This window comes from Nestor notabilis, unplaced genomic scaffold (assembly GCF_000696875.1).
Source record: "Nestor notabilis isolate BGI_N333 unplaced genomic scaffold, ASM69687v1 scaffold14141, whole genome shotgun sequence".
NCBI classification, from domain to species: domain Eukaryota; kingdom Metazoa; phylum Chordata; class Aves; order Psittaciformes; family Psittacidae; genus Nestor; species Nestor notabilis.
In genome coordinates, this window is record NW_009916358.1 from 12,880 (window position 1) to 29,630 (window position 16,751).

The 16,751-nt window shown below is 37.0% G+C and overlaps 1 protein-coding gene across 1 annotated transcript in view; it reads right to left on the minus strand.

Annotated features, from left to right (window-relative positions):
• Positions 1–16,751, minus strand: part of LOC104413532 (calcium-dependent secretion activator 2) — a 141,372-nt gene that overhangs the window by 12,009 nt on the left and 112,612 nt on the right. Inside the window, exon 22 of the mRNA XM_010024545.1 lies at positions 10,343–10,450. Within this exon, the coding sequence (XP_010022847.1) occupies positions 10,343–10,450 (108 nt within the window). The remainder of the gene's footprint in view (positions 1–10,342; positions 10,451–16,751) is intronic.

Consider the following 16,751-nt stretch of genomic DNA (forward strand, 5'->3'; position numbering starts at 1 on the left):
GATAACAAACAGGTGAACAGCTGTTGGATGGAATATTTTGGTGATACAAGGAAGCAGACTTAGGCAGGCTGGTTTTCAGAAATCAGCAATGACAAGAAAAGAGAGAACAAGGCTCATTTCAAAGCATATTAAGCATCTTTGAAACTCCTAGGCAAGAAGGATATCATTCTGAAAGAGCAAATTACATCTAACATATGAAATCTTACCTTTTAGGAGGAAAGTAATTTTTTCATATTTTAGGCTTATAATTAGAAGCTATCTAGTTGGTATGGATCTGCTGACAATTTACAAATAAATAGACACTTTTAACACAAAACACACAGTACTAATCTCTCCCTGTACTGTATATTGGTTGCTAAACAGCAATTTACAATATTTATGCTATTTTATAATGTTCGTCACCTTCATATTTTTCTGGCTTCTTCACATATGGTAGATGCACTGGGAACCTGGAATTCTTCAAAATTAGACATGCATAACTTCCTTCTGTATCTGCACATATGTAATGTTGCTGTTCTGATTTTAAACACTAGGTACTAACATAATGCTCTTGACTGTGAGAGACTAACAGTACAAACAGTTTCCCTACTCCACTCTGCATACGCAGTGCATCTGTGAACAGTATTTCCGTAGGTTATTCTGGTGCTAAAAATCTCTGGAGCAAACACGGTCAGTCTTGCTACACTGGGTGTTGTGTTGCAATTTGGGTATATCTGCAAACATCCTCCAAGGCACAGAATGGGGAACATCCCTTGAGTGATCTTGAAAACGAGAGCCAGCTTGGATTGTCAAAATAAACAAATGAACATAATGCAAAATGACCAAGTTGTTACTCGTTATAACACTAGCCTTTTGCTAACACACTCTAGCTTTAAAACCCCTGTGCTTAGCTGCACAAATGCTTAACAGTCTTCCTAAATGCATGTGCAACATTAGTAGGATTATAGGTCCTGGTTCACTCTGTAAGGTGTGTGACTGAGACACCTAGCTCTGCCTTTGCCCAGTCATCCAGGATGACCAAAAGTGAGGTGGACCAAAGTTGGGCCAAAGTCTGTGTTGTAGATTTTACACTCACGTTAGTAATTCTTGCCTTAGAGTCTTCTATTTAGACTCCCTGCTCCATGTGGAATGAGGTCAAGTACATATTTTAATTAGAGCATTTAAAACATCCTGGGCTCCTCTGGGTGAATATATACAGGCTCATTTCCTTCCACCTCATCAATCTCGACCCATCATTCGTTTACTCTGCCTGTTATTTCAACAAGCCCCCATCGTGGCACATGACGAGGCTGTATGCAGCTGTGAGGTTGATAGGGAGTTGCACAGTGGTGGAGCCACTCCTTTCCTATGCCGCATCGACTAGGCACCACACTGAGCAGCGCTAATGTGGAGCAGAGGTCCAGCCTCCTGCTTCCCTCTTGCTTCTCTCCTCCCCTCATCTCTTTGGAGAAGGTGTCCCTGGATTGGACAGGTGCCTGGTTTGCTCCTTTCCATCTCTGACCCTGTTGCCAATGAGCACTCTTTCACCTATGCATATTTTACAGCTGCATTGCTTTTTTTTTTGGAGCTGATTTTTCTATTCATTATTTATACTGTTTTTCTTGCACATTGTAAACACTTTCAGTACAGTATAATACAAAGGATTACCAATGTAGTGTAAATTAAGAAAATATACCATGTAACACTTGAAATTATTTAAAGCAAATAATCTCTATATAGGTAAACTTTTGCACATTTAAATCAGTATTAAAGCTTCAGTTCCCTGGGATCAAACAGATTAAGCAGCTCTTTCTACTGATGAACCACAGACTTCGTCAGAGCACTCTGTACCATACTCACCTGGTACTGTTTCGATTTACAACATGGTGACCTCCTTCTGTTACTTCAGACTTACTACAGTAAAACTAGTTTATTCTTACACTTCCTGGCACTATTTTTCTTGTAACATGATCAACAATGTGGTTGTGTGTCTATCTATTAACACGTAAGTTTTTCTTGATTTTCCTTTTTAAACTAAGCTTGACCCAAAAGAAATACAAGTATAAATAGCAAACCTGCAAGTAAGGTTTGACAAGCCACAAGGTTCTCCTGCTGTTTATACGTGTGTGAATTACAGTACATCAAGAAATCAATATTCCCTAGATGGTGCTTGTGCCTGGCATTTCATGGTGAACAAACATTAGGTAAGACAATATAAATGGTACAATCCTTATTGATTTCTCTTGACTGTGTAGAATGTGAAAGCTGCAGCCACAGTTAACACTTACTGACAGACTCATATAAAGTTTCAGTGCTATTTTATATTTTTATAGTTGTCCACGCTCAATTGATTCCATTAAGTTGCTAGACACATTTCAAGCCATCTAGATAAGAAAAAAAAACCCAAACCAAAAAACCCGCAGTGCCTGGAATGAGATGTTGCTACTTTGTGCCTAGCAGGATAAAAAGGTTAAAGGACTTAATTGTGGCTGGATGTTGGAAGGAGTTCTCTTTTATTTGATAGAATTGTTATTGTTTTTAGTGAATGGATACTCTGAGTGATGGATAGATGCATTTAACTAAGTTAAATAAATGAATGAACAGTATAGACCAGAAAGGTCCATGGGGAAACTGTACTGGAAGCTCCCAGTGTTATAGCCCCTCCCCAAACAAACAAGCAAAACCCCCTCGTAGTTCCACCCTCATTGATAAAGTTCCCTCAGAAAAAAAATCAGATGGGCTTTAAAATCTTGAGTTTGGATTTTGTTTTTTCCATTTTTTCCTCTTTTGACTCATGATGCACATTTTAAATTGCCTTTTTATAGTAATTTATTAACTGTTCTCTGCCCCCCCCCCAAAAAAAAAAAAAAAGTGAGCTTCTCACAAAAGTCAAGGAAATTAGGGAGTAGGACAGCACAAGGAATTCTGAATATCAGGATATGAGACTTAGTGCCCTGAAAAATAATTCTCTATTTCCCTTTTAGACTCAAAAAGCTCTTTTAGTAATATATAAGAATATCTATTTCACAGTTTCTTACTCCCCCACTGGGCAGATTTAAATAATATGACTGAATTAGTGTCAAAAAGGTGTCAGACATCCATTTCGTGAATACTAAATACAGACTGGACTATGGATACATAATGTCTTGAGAAAACCCTTTTTATATCTTTTTTGGCTGTTTGGTAGCTAACAAGATGGAAATTAAGAAATTAAAAATAGCATAGAAAATGAAGAAGTGGGGAAATGTATCATATCAAAAACATACAATAAGCTAGCCATTGTTTTATGGTATCCTCTAGAGAAAACACTCACAGCTACAGTGTAAAACAGCTTACAAAGTGCTGAGTATTCTGATCCTGAAGCAGCTAACTCTGAAGGACATGCTATGCTGTAAGTGTGTTGTGGTCCTATTGATTTCAACAGTACTGAGCTTTGCTGGATTCACAGCAGCATAATCAGCACCCTTCAAGAGTGAGCACTCCTTTTCTCAGCATATTCCAGGGGAACAAAATAAAAATATCATAGCAAACTTACGCACTATATGAAATCAGATGGAGGTTACATTTTACAGTTTTCAAACAAACTGTTACTCTTTTACAGAAATTCCCATCTCCAAAAATGAGGTGAATCTACTTGAAAACATTCAGTGAACTTTGAAAAGACTTCGAACAGTAAATCTGCAAGATGTTGATTCCATCTTGCAGAATTTTCATATATTCGAGCATGTTAATGTTTTTTTAATTATTAACTACCTAGAATTTTCTCTAAATTCTTTCTTTTACCCCAAAAGATATGACAAACTTTTAAAATTACAAGAATGTCTTTAGATCAAGAGAAAACTGCAGAGTGGTTCTCATATCAAGAGCTTTCTATTTTTCCTATAAAATATTAGACATAATTAAAGGTGAGTTAAGACTGGTGAAAATCTAAAGAGCATCGGCAAATCTGAGCACTGCTCAGCTTTTCAATTGCTTTTCTACTTCTCAGTTCTTTTAAATGGTTTTCTATGGCAGGAACATTTTTCTTAATTAGTCACAGCTAATTAGTGTTCTGGCATAGACAAGTAATCAGAAATGTCAGAGCTGCAAGGCTACATCTCCCTAATCCTTTGATAATAATTTAGCCTCCTGGGAGGGCCTCAAGCTGCGGTAAGTAGTGGCTGACAATAAGGCAAAATTAGGTGGGCAGCAGACCATTAGGATAGAAAAATAAAAAGCACTACCAAATCCTGCTGAGCACCATCAGGCAACTAACTACACTGCCAGATGAGGTGCCTGTTTAAGCCTGTGTTGTTAATTAGCTGATTCTACCAGACCTGCCACATATGTCCAGGTGCATCATACAAAGATGTGTATTTCTGGGTTTGCGCCAAAGGACAATTTTGTGCTGTGATCAAATTTCAAGAATCTGAGAAAGAAGCCCACATATTTCTTGAAGATTATTCTGAGTTATCAAAGAAATAAGAAGATCAACAAGCTACAATCCATTTTTGTTGAGTCTCTTTTTAAGTAATTAGGCACGGTCCTCTCATGTTTCTCAGAGGCTAATACAAACACAGCTTTTGATTCAAATGTGGCCTTTAACCAAGTAGACCTTTTGTCAAATCACACACTTGCAAATAATTACATAACAATGAAAGTGAAGATTACTTATTAAAAATAACGTGACAGGAAGCAATTTGAGAATAAGGAAAAAAATCAAAATTGAAGTTTTCTAGAAAAAACATTGTTGAATACTAATACTACAGTAATGGTGCCTTTGAGGTAGACATGGACAGCACAAGGAGTTGGTACTACAGAAAACTCACATTTAAATAAGTGTTCCTCTTAGCTGTGTAACACCAGTTGAAGGTTAACTCACTTTCCAGGGAGAAGCATTTGAACATTTTTAAGAAGCATTTACGCATTTTTTGTAAAAGGTCAGAAAAGTCATAGAAATGATGCAACTGAATAAAGCATTTGCTAAAAATGTATTTGCAGATATGACAGCAAACAGAAATGTCATTTAGGCACAGAATGAAGTAGCTGACAGAAATCTTTGGAGAATAATTACTACCTCAAATAACCTCAAGTATATCATTGAACGTAAATTGTCCATCCTTGCAACATATTGGAAAATAATGGTTGTGTTATGGGAACACTACTACCATTTAATTAACATTCCAGACAAAACACAAGCATTTTTCAGCAGAAAAAGAGCATCACATTACCTCTGAACTTTTGACATACAAAAGCAGCTACATAAATCTGGAGTGTTTAAGCATTTACACTACTCAAAGATGTTCTGTCCTACTGCAATCCAAAGAAAGTTGCAGTTGGAGTTCCCTGCCATTAACATCTCTTAACACTGCTTACTGAAACTGTTACCCTGCATGAGGCCAGAACCCCGAGGATGTTCTCGGACATGAGCAGCCCCTGTGAAGTCAAGAGGACCTCAGTCACACCACACTGATTTAACACCCAGAAAAGATGGGTGATCAGGGCCAAAGCCAACATCTGCTAACAGCTACCACCTTGTACAAAATAACAAAGTGACCTGTCTGACAATGCTGACCTTTCCAGGATGTGCACTCTGACTATTTTACATGTTTATGGTACACTTGTGCAGAGGTTTCCCAGAAATTAAAGCCTAAAAACCTTGGAAAGCCTTTAAGTTGTATCAGTGGCTAAACACTGATGTGTTAAAACAGTTCTATCAAACCATTCTTTATTTCTCAAAGTAGCAATCAGTTATTGCCTAAAGATTACACTGCATAATAAAATAATGTCTTAATAAAAGTGGAATTGTACAACTGTTTACACTGTAAGTTTTTCACAACAGACCCAACACAAATACAAGCTATAAGATAATGTCCTTAATGGCAAATAAACCAAGAATGGTTTTGAAGGAAAAATGTTTGAAGCAAATTCTTTTCTGTGTTCAGACAAGAATATCCACACTTCACATGCAATTAACAGGTACAAGAAAGTGAGAATCTGCCCAAGTGGCACTTAGGAACTATACATTACTACAGAAAGTAACTATTGCATTGATGTTTTAAACAGTGCTTCATGCAAAATTAATTATTATTTTTTTTTTTAAGCTGGTTTGTTAACAAAATCCAATTTTGCTTTAAAGGAAATAGTTTTTAATTTGTAAGTCTAATGTAATTTAAAATGCTCAGGAGTTCAAGAGTTATCAGCCCCATCTTAAAAATTCACATAGAAACACAAATCTAAGACTAGTCAGTTATGATAACTGGCATGTTATGGACACAGCACTGCATTTATTAAGGTTAATGGTAAAACTCCCATTGATTTTGACAGTGTAGAACCAGACCCTATGGGAATTTCATAGTTGGATCATTTTTACATCTGTTAATTCTGTGATCAGACACAGCACTGTTCTTTGATAGGCTGCACAAATGTTTTTACATCATCCATCGAGCAGATTACCTTTACAAATTAGAGAGACCGTAATAATAATTAGTAGTGGTTTAGATTTATTCTGTATTTGTGTAACTCTAGTCTCAATACTTCATTTTTCCCATTCACCAATTGCTACTTTTACAGCTTTTGTAAGTACAACTTTGTTTCTAAAACATTTTACTAAGCATTAGTTTTTAAAAAATGAGTTCTTGGTTTAAATGATTAAACTTTAAAAAGTTTCCATGGGTGACACTTTTAATCAAAATTAAAAATTGTAGTAATTCAACAAACACCATAGTGCCTGTCTTCATGGTTTAGTTTTTATACACTGAATATATCTGAATCTCTGCAGCATTAATGGTAGACAAGTTTGCTTTATTTGAGCTTATTAGAGAAACTTGTCCCAGTGTAACTTCACTGTCTTAGTTTACCTCAGTAGCGTATGGGATTGGAAGGAATCCCATGAATCATTCATTAAATTAAGCTTTCAAGAATCACTTCAGACCATTCACACACCTAATGCATTACAAAACCTTCCCAGTGCTCTTTAAGATCTGCGGAAGACCATGTCCCATACCACAACTGAAGACAAACAGTCCTCAGTGTCTCTGACACACTGACCGAGGAAAAACTTTGTGACTCCAAATCTGGTGATTGATTTTGAGAACAAGAAGATGGCACAGTGACCTGGGAGAGACCAGTGCTACCATGAGCACCAAACTATATTGTTCTGCATGCTGTCTATACCTCACGTGGAGGAGATAAGAATGAAATGGACCCAGAAGACAAGTTTTTCAGAAGTAAGAAAGGAAAAAAATAATCACCTTGGTTCTGCTGCATGATCAGCAGAGGTACTGAAGCATAGGATTTAAATAATTTAAAGGTGGTGCAGAAAAAAACTATCAATCAGCCCAGTCTTCTTCCAAAGTCACAGAGACTTGAGCCTCTCTCATACGTAAGGATTCATTATCACAAGCTTAAATTCCATTCTCCTGATTTTCATATTTTGTATAGCATGGCAGTGTGTTTCCAGGCGTATTAAGCACCGCCATAAAACAATGCACATTTTTTGTCTTCTCTCTAGTTTAAGACTTCTCAGGTAGACAGAAAGTTTTCCAGCTTCTAGCCTTAACATATTGTGACCCACTGGAAGACATCTGTAATTGTTTCAATATTATTCTTAAATTTAAATGATCTTCTTTGTTATGTATATTACTTCATATGATAGACATTCCATTCTCTTGGTCACTGTAATAGCTGTTAGTATATAGCAGCCCTGAAACAAGTACTGAAATCTGTGCATAAATAGTTTGTAAATATACTTTTTTGGGATCTAAAATAGCATCCGAGGCTTGGTATTGACTATATTTATAACTAACACCTTTAGCACCTAGAACAGTCTGGGGTTTTTTTGTTATTCTAGATGAGGTGTTTCCCTGTCTGAAGCACAGACGTACTTTTCCTGTTCAGCTTGACTGCTGATTTCTTATCTGATACAAATACAACCTATTTTTAAGGGGAAATCAACTGTGATCTGCAACTGTAGCCGACTGAATGACTTTAAGTATATTTACATAAAAATGTGAATATATTTTATTCTGTCTATTGAAATATAACTTGCTATAATTGAATTTATAAAGAGTACCTAGGTTTTGTTATATCACTAACTTAAAAAACCCTTCCAAAAATAATGGGCAAAATCTTGCTCAATTATACTGTTCTAAAGCTGAATTAATCTCAGGAGAACTGAGTTATCCTCTGCTTTAAAATTCTGCACACCATGAGCTTACATATTTGTTAATGCATTCATCTGAATCTGTCCAATTGCTTATATCTCCTAGTGTGACGTGATGCAGAAATGTGATAGCACCATGTATCAAGTAAAATAAAGATACAAACAGATAGTTGATACATGGAGTACTTACCATGTACATCTTTTTTCTTTTCTTATATCTACAAGCATTGGCCTTGACAGCATACAATGAGTATTACTGGGTAAAAGGGGACAGGAATGGTTTTGTGTCTCAAAGGCAAGCACTATGTCATGACATGCATCCACACAGAGATGTTTTCTTGTGCTGAACAGCTTGATTACCAAAATGAAATTTGGAAGAGGTCCTTGATCCATGGTAACCCAATTGTATTGAGGCCCTATCCTTGGGTTAGTGCTAGCTGGCCTAACCCAAAATCACAACAGGAACCATGCTGATGACTTAATGGTATGGATGATCACTTGCTAGTTCTCAGGCTGTGTCCAGGCCCTGGCTAGTTTACTGCAGTGGACATAGCCTAGGGCATGGTCCAATCCCACTACACCAACAAAGTCAATGTGGTCTCTCTAGTGAGAGTTAGACTTGGCCTTAGGCACGTAATTTTATTAACGTTCAGAAAATTACAACATAAGCAAAAATAACCCCAAAGAAAAACAAAAACCAGAAACTTGAAAATGAAACATATGCTTGCAGATTCAGTGCAAAAGCAAACTGAAGCAGAAGTTGCTAATATGGTTTTAGTACTTTGCGAAGGTGCCAGCTGGATGGATGATAATTTTTCTACCCCTGCAGGGCATCAAAGCTTTTATAAAATCATTCTTTTCACACATATTAGCACTTAGCTTATTAAAACAGATGATACTTTTTTTTGTAAAGCTGCCTGGGAGTGTCTGGAAATATAAAATCTGAGAGATAAGTCTTATTTTGACCACCCAGCCTAACAAACAACAAACACTGACATGACATACCATGGCTGAGAGTCTATGTTATGGGACCTTCTGTGACTGCCACAACTGTAGTGTCACAGTAAAGGCTGTGAATTGCTGTTATGAAAACATTTGCTGTAACTTGCATAATTAAATGAAACTGCCAGCAAAGCTTTCTAAAATACTTAGGAGATGACACACAAATAAATACATTTCAAAGTCTGCATTATGTTCCAGAACTTGTTTTGTAATAAATTGCATTGCACAGTGCTAGAGATGACTTCTTTCCCTGTTCATATTCCTACATAATTATAAGTGACTGAGATCACTGTCATGTAAATTGATCCAAGTTTATAATAAAGTAACTTTTCTTTTAGACATATTTTACACATGTAGTGCTTTGAATTCATACAGAAAGTAGAATTTCAGCTGCCTAGAGCTCTTCCTTCACACAACTCAGAAAGGGACATACTAGACATCAATTAGTGGTCAGAACTTGAATGAGCAGAAATATGCCCAAGAGTGTTTCTAGTGGCCTTCCAGGAGAACCTTGTATGAGGAAAATTTTGGTAGAGTACGTGATTATTTCTAACAAAAAGAGAAGGAATCAGAGCAAAGGAATGAGTGGCTGCAGAAGCCACTATTGAAGCTGAGGGAAATTACTGTGAAGATCCAGGCTGGCTAGCAGTGTGTGCGCCTTGAGGATGAGGGGACATACTACTCTGGAGAAGTGGGATTAGAATTTTGGAAATAAGCTTGATAATTCAATAGATGTTTGGTCAAGTTTAAGAAATTATTAAGTCTTAAACTAAAAACCCATACAACAAAATTCTGAAAGTCATTCCATGAAAATACCAGTCAAACCATAGATGTACCTGGTGTAACTGACCTCTTCCTGTATATGAGCAGGTAGTACAAGTTATTTATTTATTAGGGAAATCAGGTCTGCAATGGAGTCCACAAATGTAAAATCAAAAGATGGAATAAAGTTGGACTACTCACAGTGGAAAAATGACTATTTCAAATAATAATCTTCTACCAACTTTATTTATGCCTTCTAGCACTTAGAAGTTTCATGTAGAAAATGTTTAAAGAAAGGCCACCCTTGACAGCTGAAGATGATAAATAAAAAGCAAAAGAAAAAAAATGATCAACAGGGAAGAACATCTGAACGGCTTGCTGAATATCATCAAAATGCATCTTATCGCTTCTGACGTAGCAGTGATACCAGCAAGCTTTGCAAGGGTAGTTACTTACATCAAATAACTTCTCTATGTACATTTCCTCATTGACCTTTTCTCGAAGTATATCCTGGTTTTGTCGAACAAACATAATGTAGGTGTCTGCTAGATCCATCCCTGGTTTCTGTGGAGACATAAAGTAAGGGGAGAAAGTAGTGGGAAGGGAAGGAGCTACACTCAACAACTGAGAATAATAAGAAATACGTAAACATAATGAAAACTGAGATTATGTTAGAATGTTCACATATGTATAAACTCTATTTACAAAGTCTGCTGTGAATCTGGGTTAGTTGCCAAATTCAGGAGGGTTCACTATCAATAAAGTTCTCAGTGTTATAATTTATGGATGCTTTGAGTCATAAATCTACATTGCCATATGTAATGGCATGAAGTCTTGGCTCTGGTAACATCAAGGCAAACAGACATTTTCCCCATTTTTGTTAGTGAGGTTCTCATAGCTACTCCAGCCTCAAGGTCCAGATCCTGCTATCACATTCAGAAAATGCTTAAAAAAGCATTCAATTTCTTTTTCTTTGCCTCACAGTTGTTGCAATTTGCTTCCAACGTACAGCTGAATTTTGCATTTGAGGTTAGCTTCTACTAATTCCACTTCAAACAAAGTTCGAGTATTTCCCTGAGAGCAATGATATAGAAAAGTTGTTGTAAGAGTACACCTGTACCCCTATTTTTCTGAAACTGTTGCACTGTCTCAATCAGCTCAGGGGATGACTTGGGAAGGAGCAAGGACTGAAATGTTTCCCTTCTTGTACTGATCTCTGGTCTGTATGAATAGCAGAGTAGGCATAATTTTCACACCATGTTCCCAAACATGGGACAGGCTAGGATATGCCATGTATGTGATACTATATCAGGCCAGCCAGAGTGGTGGCTCAAACTGCTCTCTCCTGACCAGCTGACCAGCTCTGCACCTCTGTAGCCACAAAATGTTCCACACTAAAGCCTCTAACAGCCTGCAACATCCCGTTTCCTGGCAGTGTAAGCAGAGCTGGCCAGTAGCTCACCTCTCTCTCATGGCACTGAATGAATATAAGCACTTTGTCAAGTCTTCTGTAAATGCCTTCCGTGTGAGCAAGTTTGTAAAAGTATCTTATCATAGAATCATAGAATGGTTTGGGTTGGAAAGGACCTGAAGATCATCTAGTTCCAACTCCCCTGCCATGAGCAGGGACACCTTGCACTAAACCATATCACCCAAGGCTCTCTCCGACCTGGCCTTGAACACCGCCAGGGTTGGAGCATTCACAACCTCCTTGGGCTTGCTCCCAAATAATAGTTTTTAAAGTTCATGGCATGCAAAAGAAGGTTAAGTTTTATAATACTTTACAGTAAGTCTTAGCACAAAGCTATTTAGAAAAGATTCAGGTTTGGCTAAGACTGACCCTGTACAGAATAAATAACAGTTCTATGGAAGGAGGATGAAAACAGCTACACCCAGTCCCTGAATTTCCAGGCATAAGTCATCTCTGTTTCTCAGAATCTATTATTGTCTGAAAACAGCACACGTACAAAGCTGTAAGAGTAATATATTTAGCATATTTTAAAGGCCTGTATGCATAAATATGCTCATATAGTTAAAATATTTGCAGATAATATTATATTAAGGCTTCCCTCCTAGCCTGCAAGTGGATGATTTTTATTTTTTTCTCTTTCCTTAGTATCTTGTGTTGAATATCTTATAAAGTATATGAACAGGACTGAGCACAAGAGGGAAGGGAAGGTACAACATGCCTGAACTAGTACCTGTCCAGAAACTGCCATTACAGTAACAGGGTGACAGCATTCTTCCGTCAAAACTGCAGTGGGGGAAACCTCCTGGATTATGAGCTTCACCTCTTTTTTCCTGAATCTACCACAGACATGAATAGCAATACGATCCAAAATAGGATTTTCTCTTCATTTATACATGTACGTCAATGGAAATTTTGTTTCTTAAAAGTAACAGTTAAATGTGGAATGATGGCCTGGTTTAACACTTCTAGCATCTCCAAAACTCACACTGAAAGACTGAAATGTCTCCTGCACACTTCAGGGGCAATGAAAGCTCATTTTAAAAACTTATCACATACATACATGCATACATGAAACTTTTAAAAGGAAAGCAGGGCCATTTACATTTCTGAGTTACGCACCTTGGTCCTAAGCATACAAATAAAAATGTAAGATTACAGTAGATAAGACAGTTTTCTGTGGGAAGACTTGGTTTACAGAAATCAATAGATTTCCTTCAAAAAAATGTGCCTTCATTAAAATGCAGCAGAGATGTTTTTATATTAAACTAAATCACAAAGTGAAGGAGATCTAAAACAGAAAGCTCCATATCTTACCTTAGTATACTCATTTGTGATGGTACAAAGAATATAAAAAGCATTGAAACCTTACATACTTTTTAAAACCCAATAGAGAATTTATAGGAATTTGACTAGTTTTAACTTGGAGGAATAACGAGATAATATTCTGAAATCTCCAGGGGTGGGTGAAGGAGATAATCTAACAAATGAAAGGCTCATTATAGTTCTTGGAGATACATATTCAAATGCATAAATGAATCTTCCACTGAATGCTAAAACCTAATGGTTCTCCGATTCATGCCATTTTTTCTTTTACTAAGTTCAATAAAAAATGTTCATCTTGCAGACGGCCAAAGCTAGAGGAATAATGTTTCCCATCAGCATTAACTCTCTCCTTATCTTTGAGATGTTTACCTAGTCTTGAAGCTGTGACATATGGGAATTTCACACCTAGTGAATGTATTTTCATGTAGCTTGTGGCACAGGAGTGTAATCATTAAAAGAATATACACAAGTAAGAGTAACTGCAACAGCTGGTGACATTTACCAATTAGAATTACAGTTCTTTAAAACACTTCATCCTTCTTTAATGTGTGCAGGATAATTATCTTTGAAATTGCTGTGGAAAAAAAATTAATTTTCCTTTTAAACAGTGTCTGCCTACAGTGGAAATATGTCTGGGTGAGGAAGATTATCAATACTCCAACCATACGACTCTGTTTTAAAACCTCACCAAAATCATTGCAAGATAACCACCTTTGCTCATGGCCGGCCAAGCACACATTAAACATTGAATGGAGCAACAGTATATCAAATACTTCATTGTATCTCCATACTGCATGCAATGAATTTTTTTTTTTCTCTAAATATGTAAAAAAATAAAATTGTAAGCATCAAAACAGGCTCAGTGCTGTGTATTTAATGGTTCAACTTTTTTTAATATGGATTGTGTATAACATGGGAACCTCTGATTACATGATCCTCTATTGCTCTATTTTGGATACTCTAGAAAAAACCTCAGGTTAATGTAGAATAAAAAACCCAAATAACAAGTAATTGGATACACCTTAAAAGACAAATAAACAAACAAAAAAACAAACCTCAAAACTAACCGAAACTGAAATATGTTTAAAATAACTGTCACAGGAGGCATTTCATTACTAATACTGGCCAGATTTAAGCAATTCAGGCTCCAGGCTCTACATCTATACCCAATATAAGAAATTCTGCTCCTCTGAATCTCTAGCAGTACATCTGCTGAAGTTAATGGGAGAGAACAATTTTCACATCTCTGGGAGAGGAATTTAACCTGGTATATTTACCTTCATAAAGTTAAAAAAAAAAAAAAAGTATTCTGTCTGAAAATTTCCCCAGGAAAAAAACTGTTGGGATTTTTAAAATGATAAATAAAAAGTTTTGTAGGTTTGTTTTATTCAGAACAGCAGACAAGATGTTTTGCCTATCTGAAAATGAAAGAGAACCAAACAAAGAGATGAATGGAGAAACTGGAAACACAAAGACATCAAATAAAATACCAGGAAATGAAGAGTTGTAAATAGGGTTACTTTGTCGCTGGTTACACAAGTAACTGAATACACTGTCGAGTGAATGAGTTTAAACAAGGGTGTAGGCTTCAGCACATTCTTTTTAAGGGTTAATCACTAGTTAACCTGGCAAGATGAACATGCTGTTTGGGGGAAAAAAAATAAAATCCTTGTTAATTACATACTGCAAGTGCTCTTACTTCCTGCTGCTGCACCTAATCCTACAGGTGCAGGTTGTCTCTTTTACTATTCACTGGTAGGTGGGTCCAGATCGAAAGGCACTTTCCATAGCAATGAATTCAGATAAAGAAGAAACAGCTTAACTTTTCCCCTTTAAACAGGAAGACACTACCATAGTGTCTATTTAACAAGGAGGCAAGTTTTAAAATACTCGTTTCCAAGATAATGTAGAAGCTGTATTATGATTGACACACATCGTTCCCACTGGCAAAATTTGCTTGAGGCACCTAGTCAAAAGTAATGCTGCATTGCCTTGATTTCCAGGCATACAAATAACTTGCTGCTGAAAGGTTTGCAACAAGTGTAGTACTGCCACCAATATTAGGCTTTTCCTACAGGAGAGATACACTGAAGTTTCTGCACAGCTTTTTGCATTGTGACAGTTTGTCACAAATCTCAGTAAAAAAATGTGTGTTTTTGTAAATCCTTGATTTATGTTTATTCTCACTTTGGCATTTGTCACAGAACATTTCTTAGCATCAGAGAGTATTAAATAAATCTGTGTTCTTGATATTACCAAGAAAAAAATCTAGTTTTACTGAGTTGCTGTCCTATCAAGGCATTAATGTTTCAAAGAAGAGAAGGAGATGTTGGAGACTAACTATATAACAAACTTCCTTCCATTTTGTGTTTGCTCTCCTCTCCTCCCCCTTCCCCTCCCCTGCATCGTGGAGGGAGACATTTTAACTACAGCATGGATGTCACAATGAAATGAAAAGGAGTGATGAGCTGGAGGGGGCTATTGTGAGAAACACAGGAGCTCCTTATTCAGTGTCCACTACCAAATGAAAGAGCACGTTGGAAATTTCACTGCCTGAAATTTCTCCTCTAAATACTGCCCTCTGCTCATCGCGTGGGCTTTGGAATGACAGAATTAAAATATCATTAAAATATTTTTGGAATAGAAACTACTTGTACTCTTGACAAGATCCTCGCTCCATTAATTTCTTACAAATCAAAATACATGAGCCAAGCAGGAAGATGCATCATTTGTATAATCAGTCTATTATAAATGTTACATTTTATTCTCTCATGGTTATGGAAAATAATATTTTGCTTAAATTGAAAAATACAATACATCTTCCTGTAAAAGAAAAAGCAACCTTGGCAAAGGCTAAATGTGTGCATTTTGAGAACTGTCGTGCAGCACTTAAACTGTGATTCTGCAAGCGTTTACGCAAACAGTTTTCCATATATGTGTAGTTTCATTGCATCCATGGGGCAACAAAGGAATGCAAGTGTCTGCCCCAGGATCTGGATTCTCTAGTGCAAAAGGTCTTCAAAATGCTGCAGTACAAAACCAGGTATTAAAATATGCCTTTTCCCCCCAAATAACTATGTTCTACTATGGTATTTTAACTTTTCTACTTATTAGCAGCCGTCTTTCTGATTTCCATTTAAGAGGTACCTCAGAAATACTGCTGATTTAAAACAGACAGTGCAGGGTTTTCCCTCCATTTCTGCAATAGCTTATTTTTACACATCTGAAAACAGAAGGGCCAGTTCCCAGTTTAGGGCATGCAGATGAGGAAGAGGTGGAAGAGGAAGGCAGGAGAAGCCCTGAGCATGAGGATAATGACTGTTCTGTGCTCTTTATTTTTACACAGAGGTCTCCTAGTAAATCCTGCTTAAAAATGAATGGCACAGTATGGCCACACCTGAATAAACACTGATTTCCCAGAAAAAGTAGTTTGCTTCTTAAAACCAGCTAAATGAGGCCATGCAGCACAAGCGTCATACTTGGAAATTGAGGTATCTGGAAGGTCCCAATGTATATCTGCCTGGTAGGAGGCAGAGTTCCTACTCTGGCCTCTACAGGACCCCATAAGTCAAATGCTGGCACATGTGTGAGGCCCCTTTTCATACCTTTGATCCCTTCATAAAGGCAAGAGTGGAGCAAGAGGCCTGGCATTGTGTGAGCTGTGCACTGCTGTCAGCTCTGGGTCCTTCAAATGACCTCTCTGCACTTGGTATGACAGGTGGCCTACAAGAAGTGAGGGAGGATTAGGTTCCTTCTGTACCCTCTAAATGACTGGCATAGATTACTGGCTCCTACAAAGGGATTTAAACATACCTTTCCGAACAAAAAGCAGTATATACATATGCATGTAACTGGATGCTCAATTTGTATGAGTAATTGCTCTGGTTGTAGTTGGAAATGAGGCAAATGTGTGTAGAAATGACGAGATACAGACACAACTATTTGCATGGAAAACTCACTTACATGGTGAGAAATTCAACACAATGAAATTATATACATGATTGAGGAATAACAATAATTTGAGATTAACAATAGACATTTTTTGCCCTCAATTCTACTGCATTCTTTCCC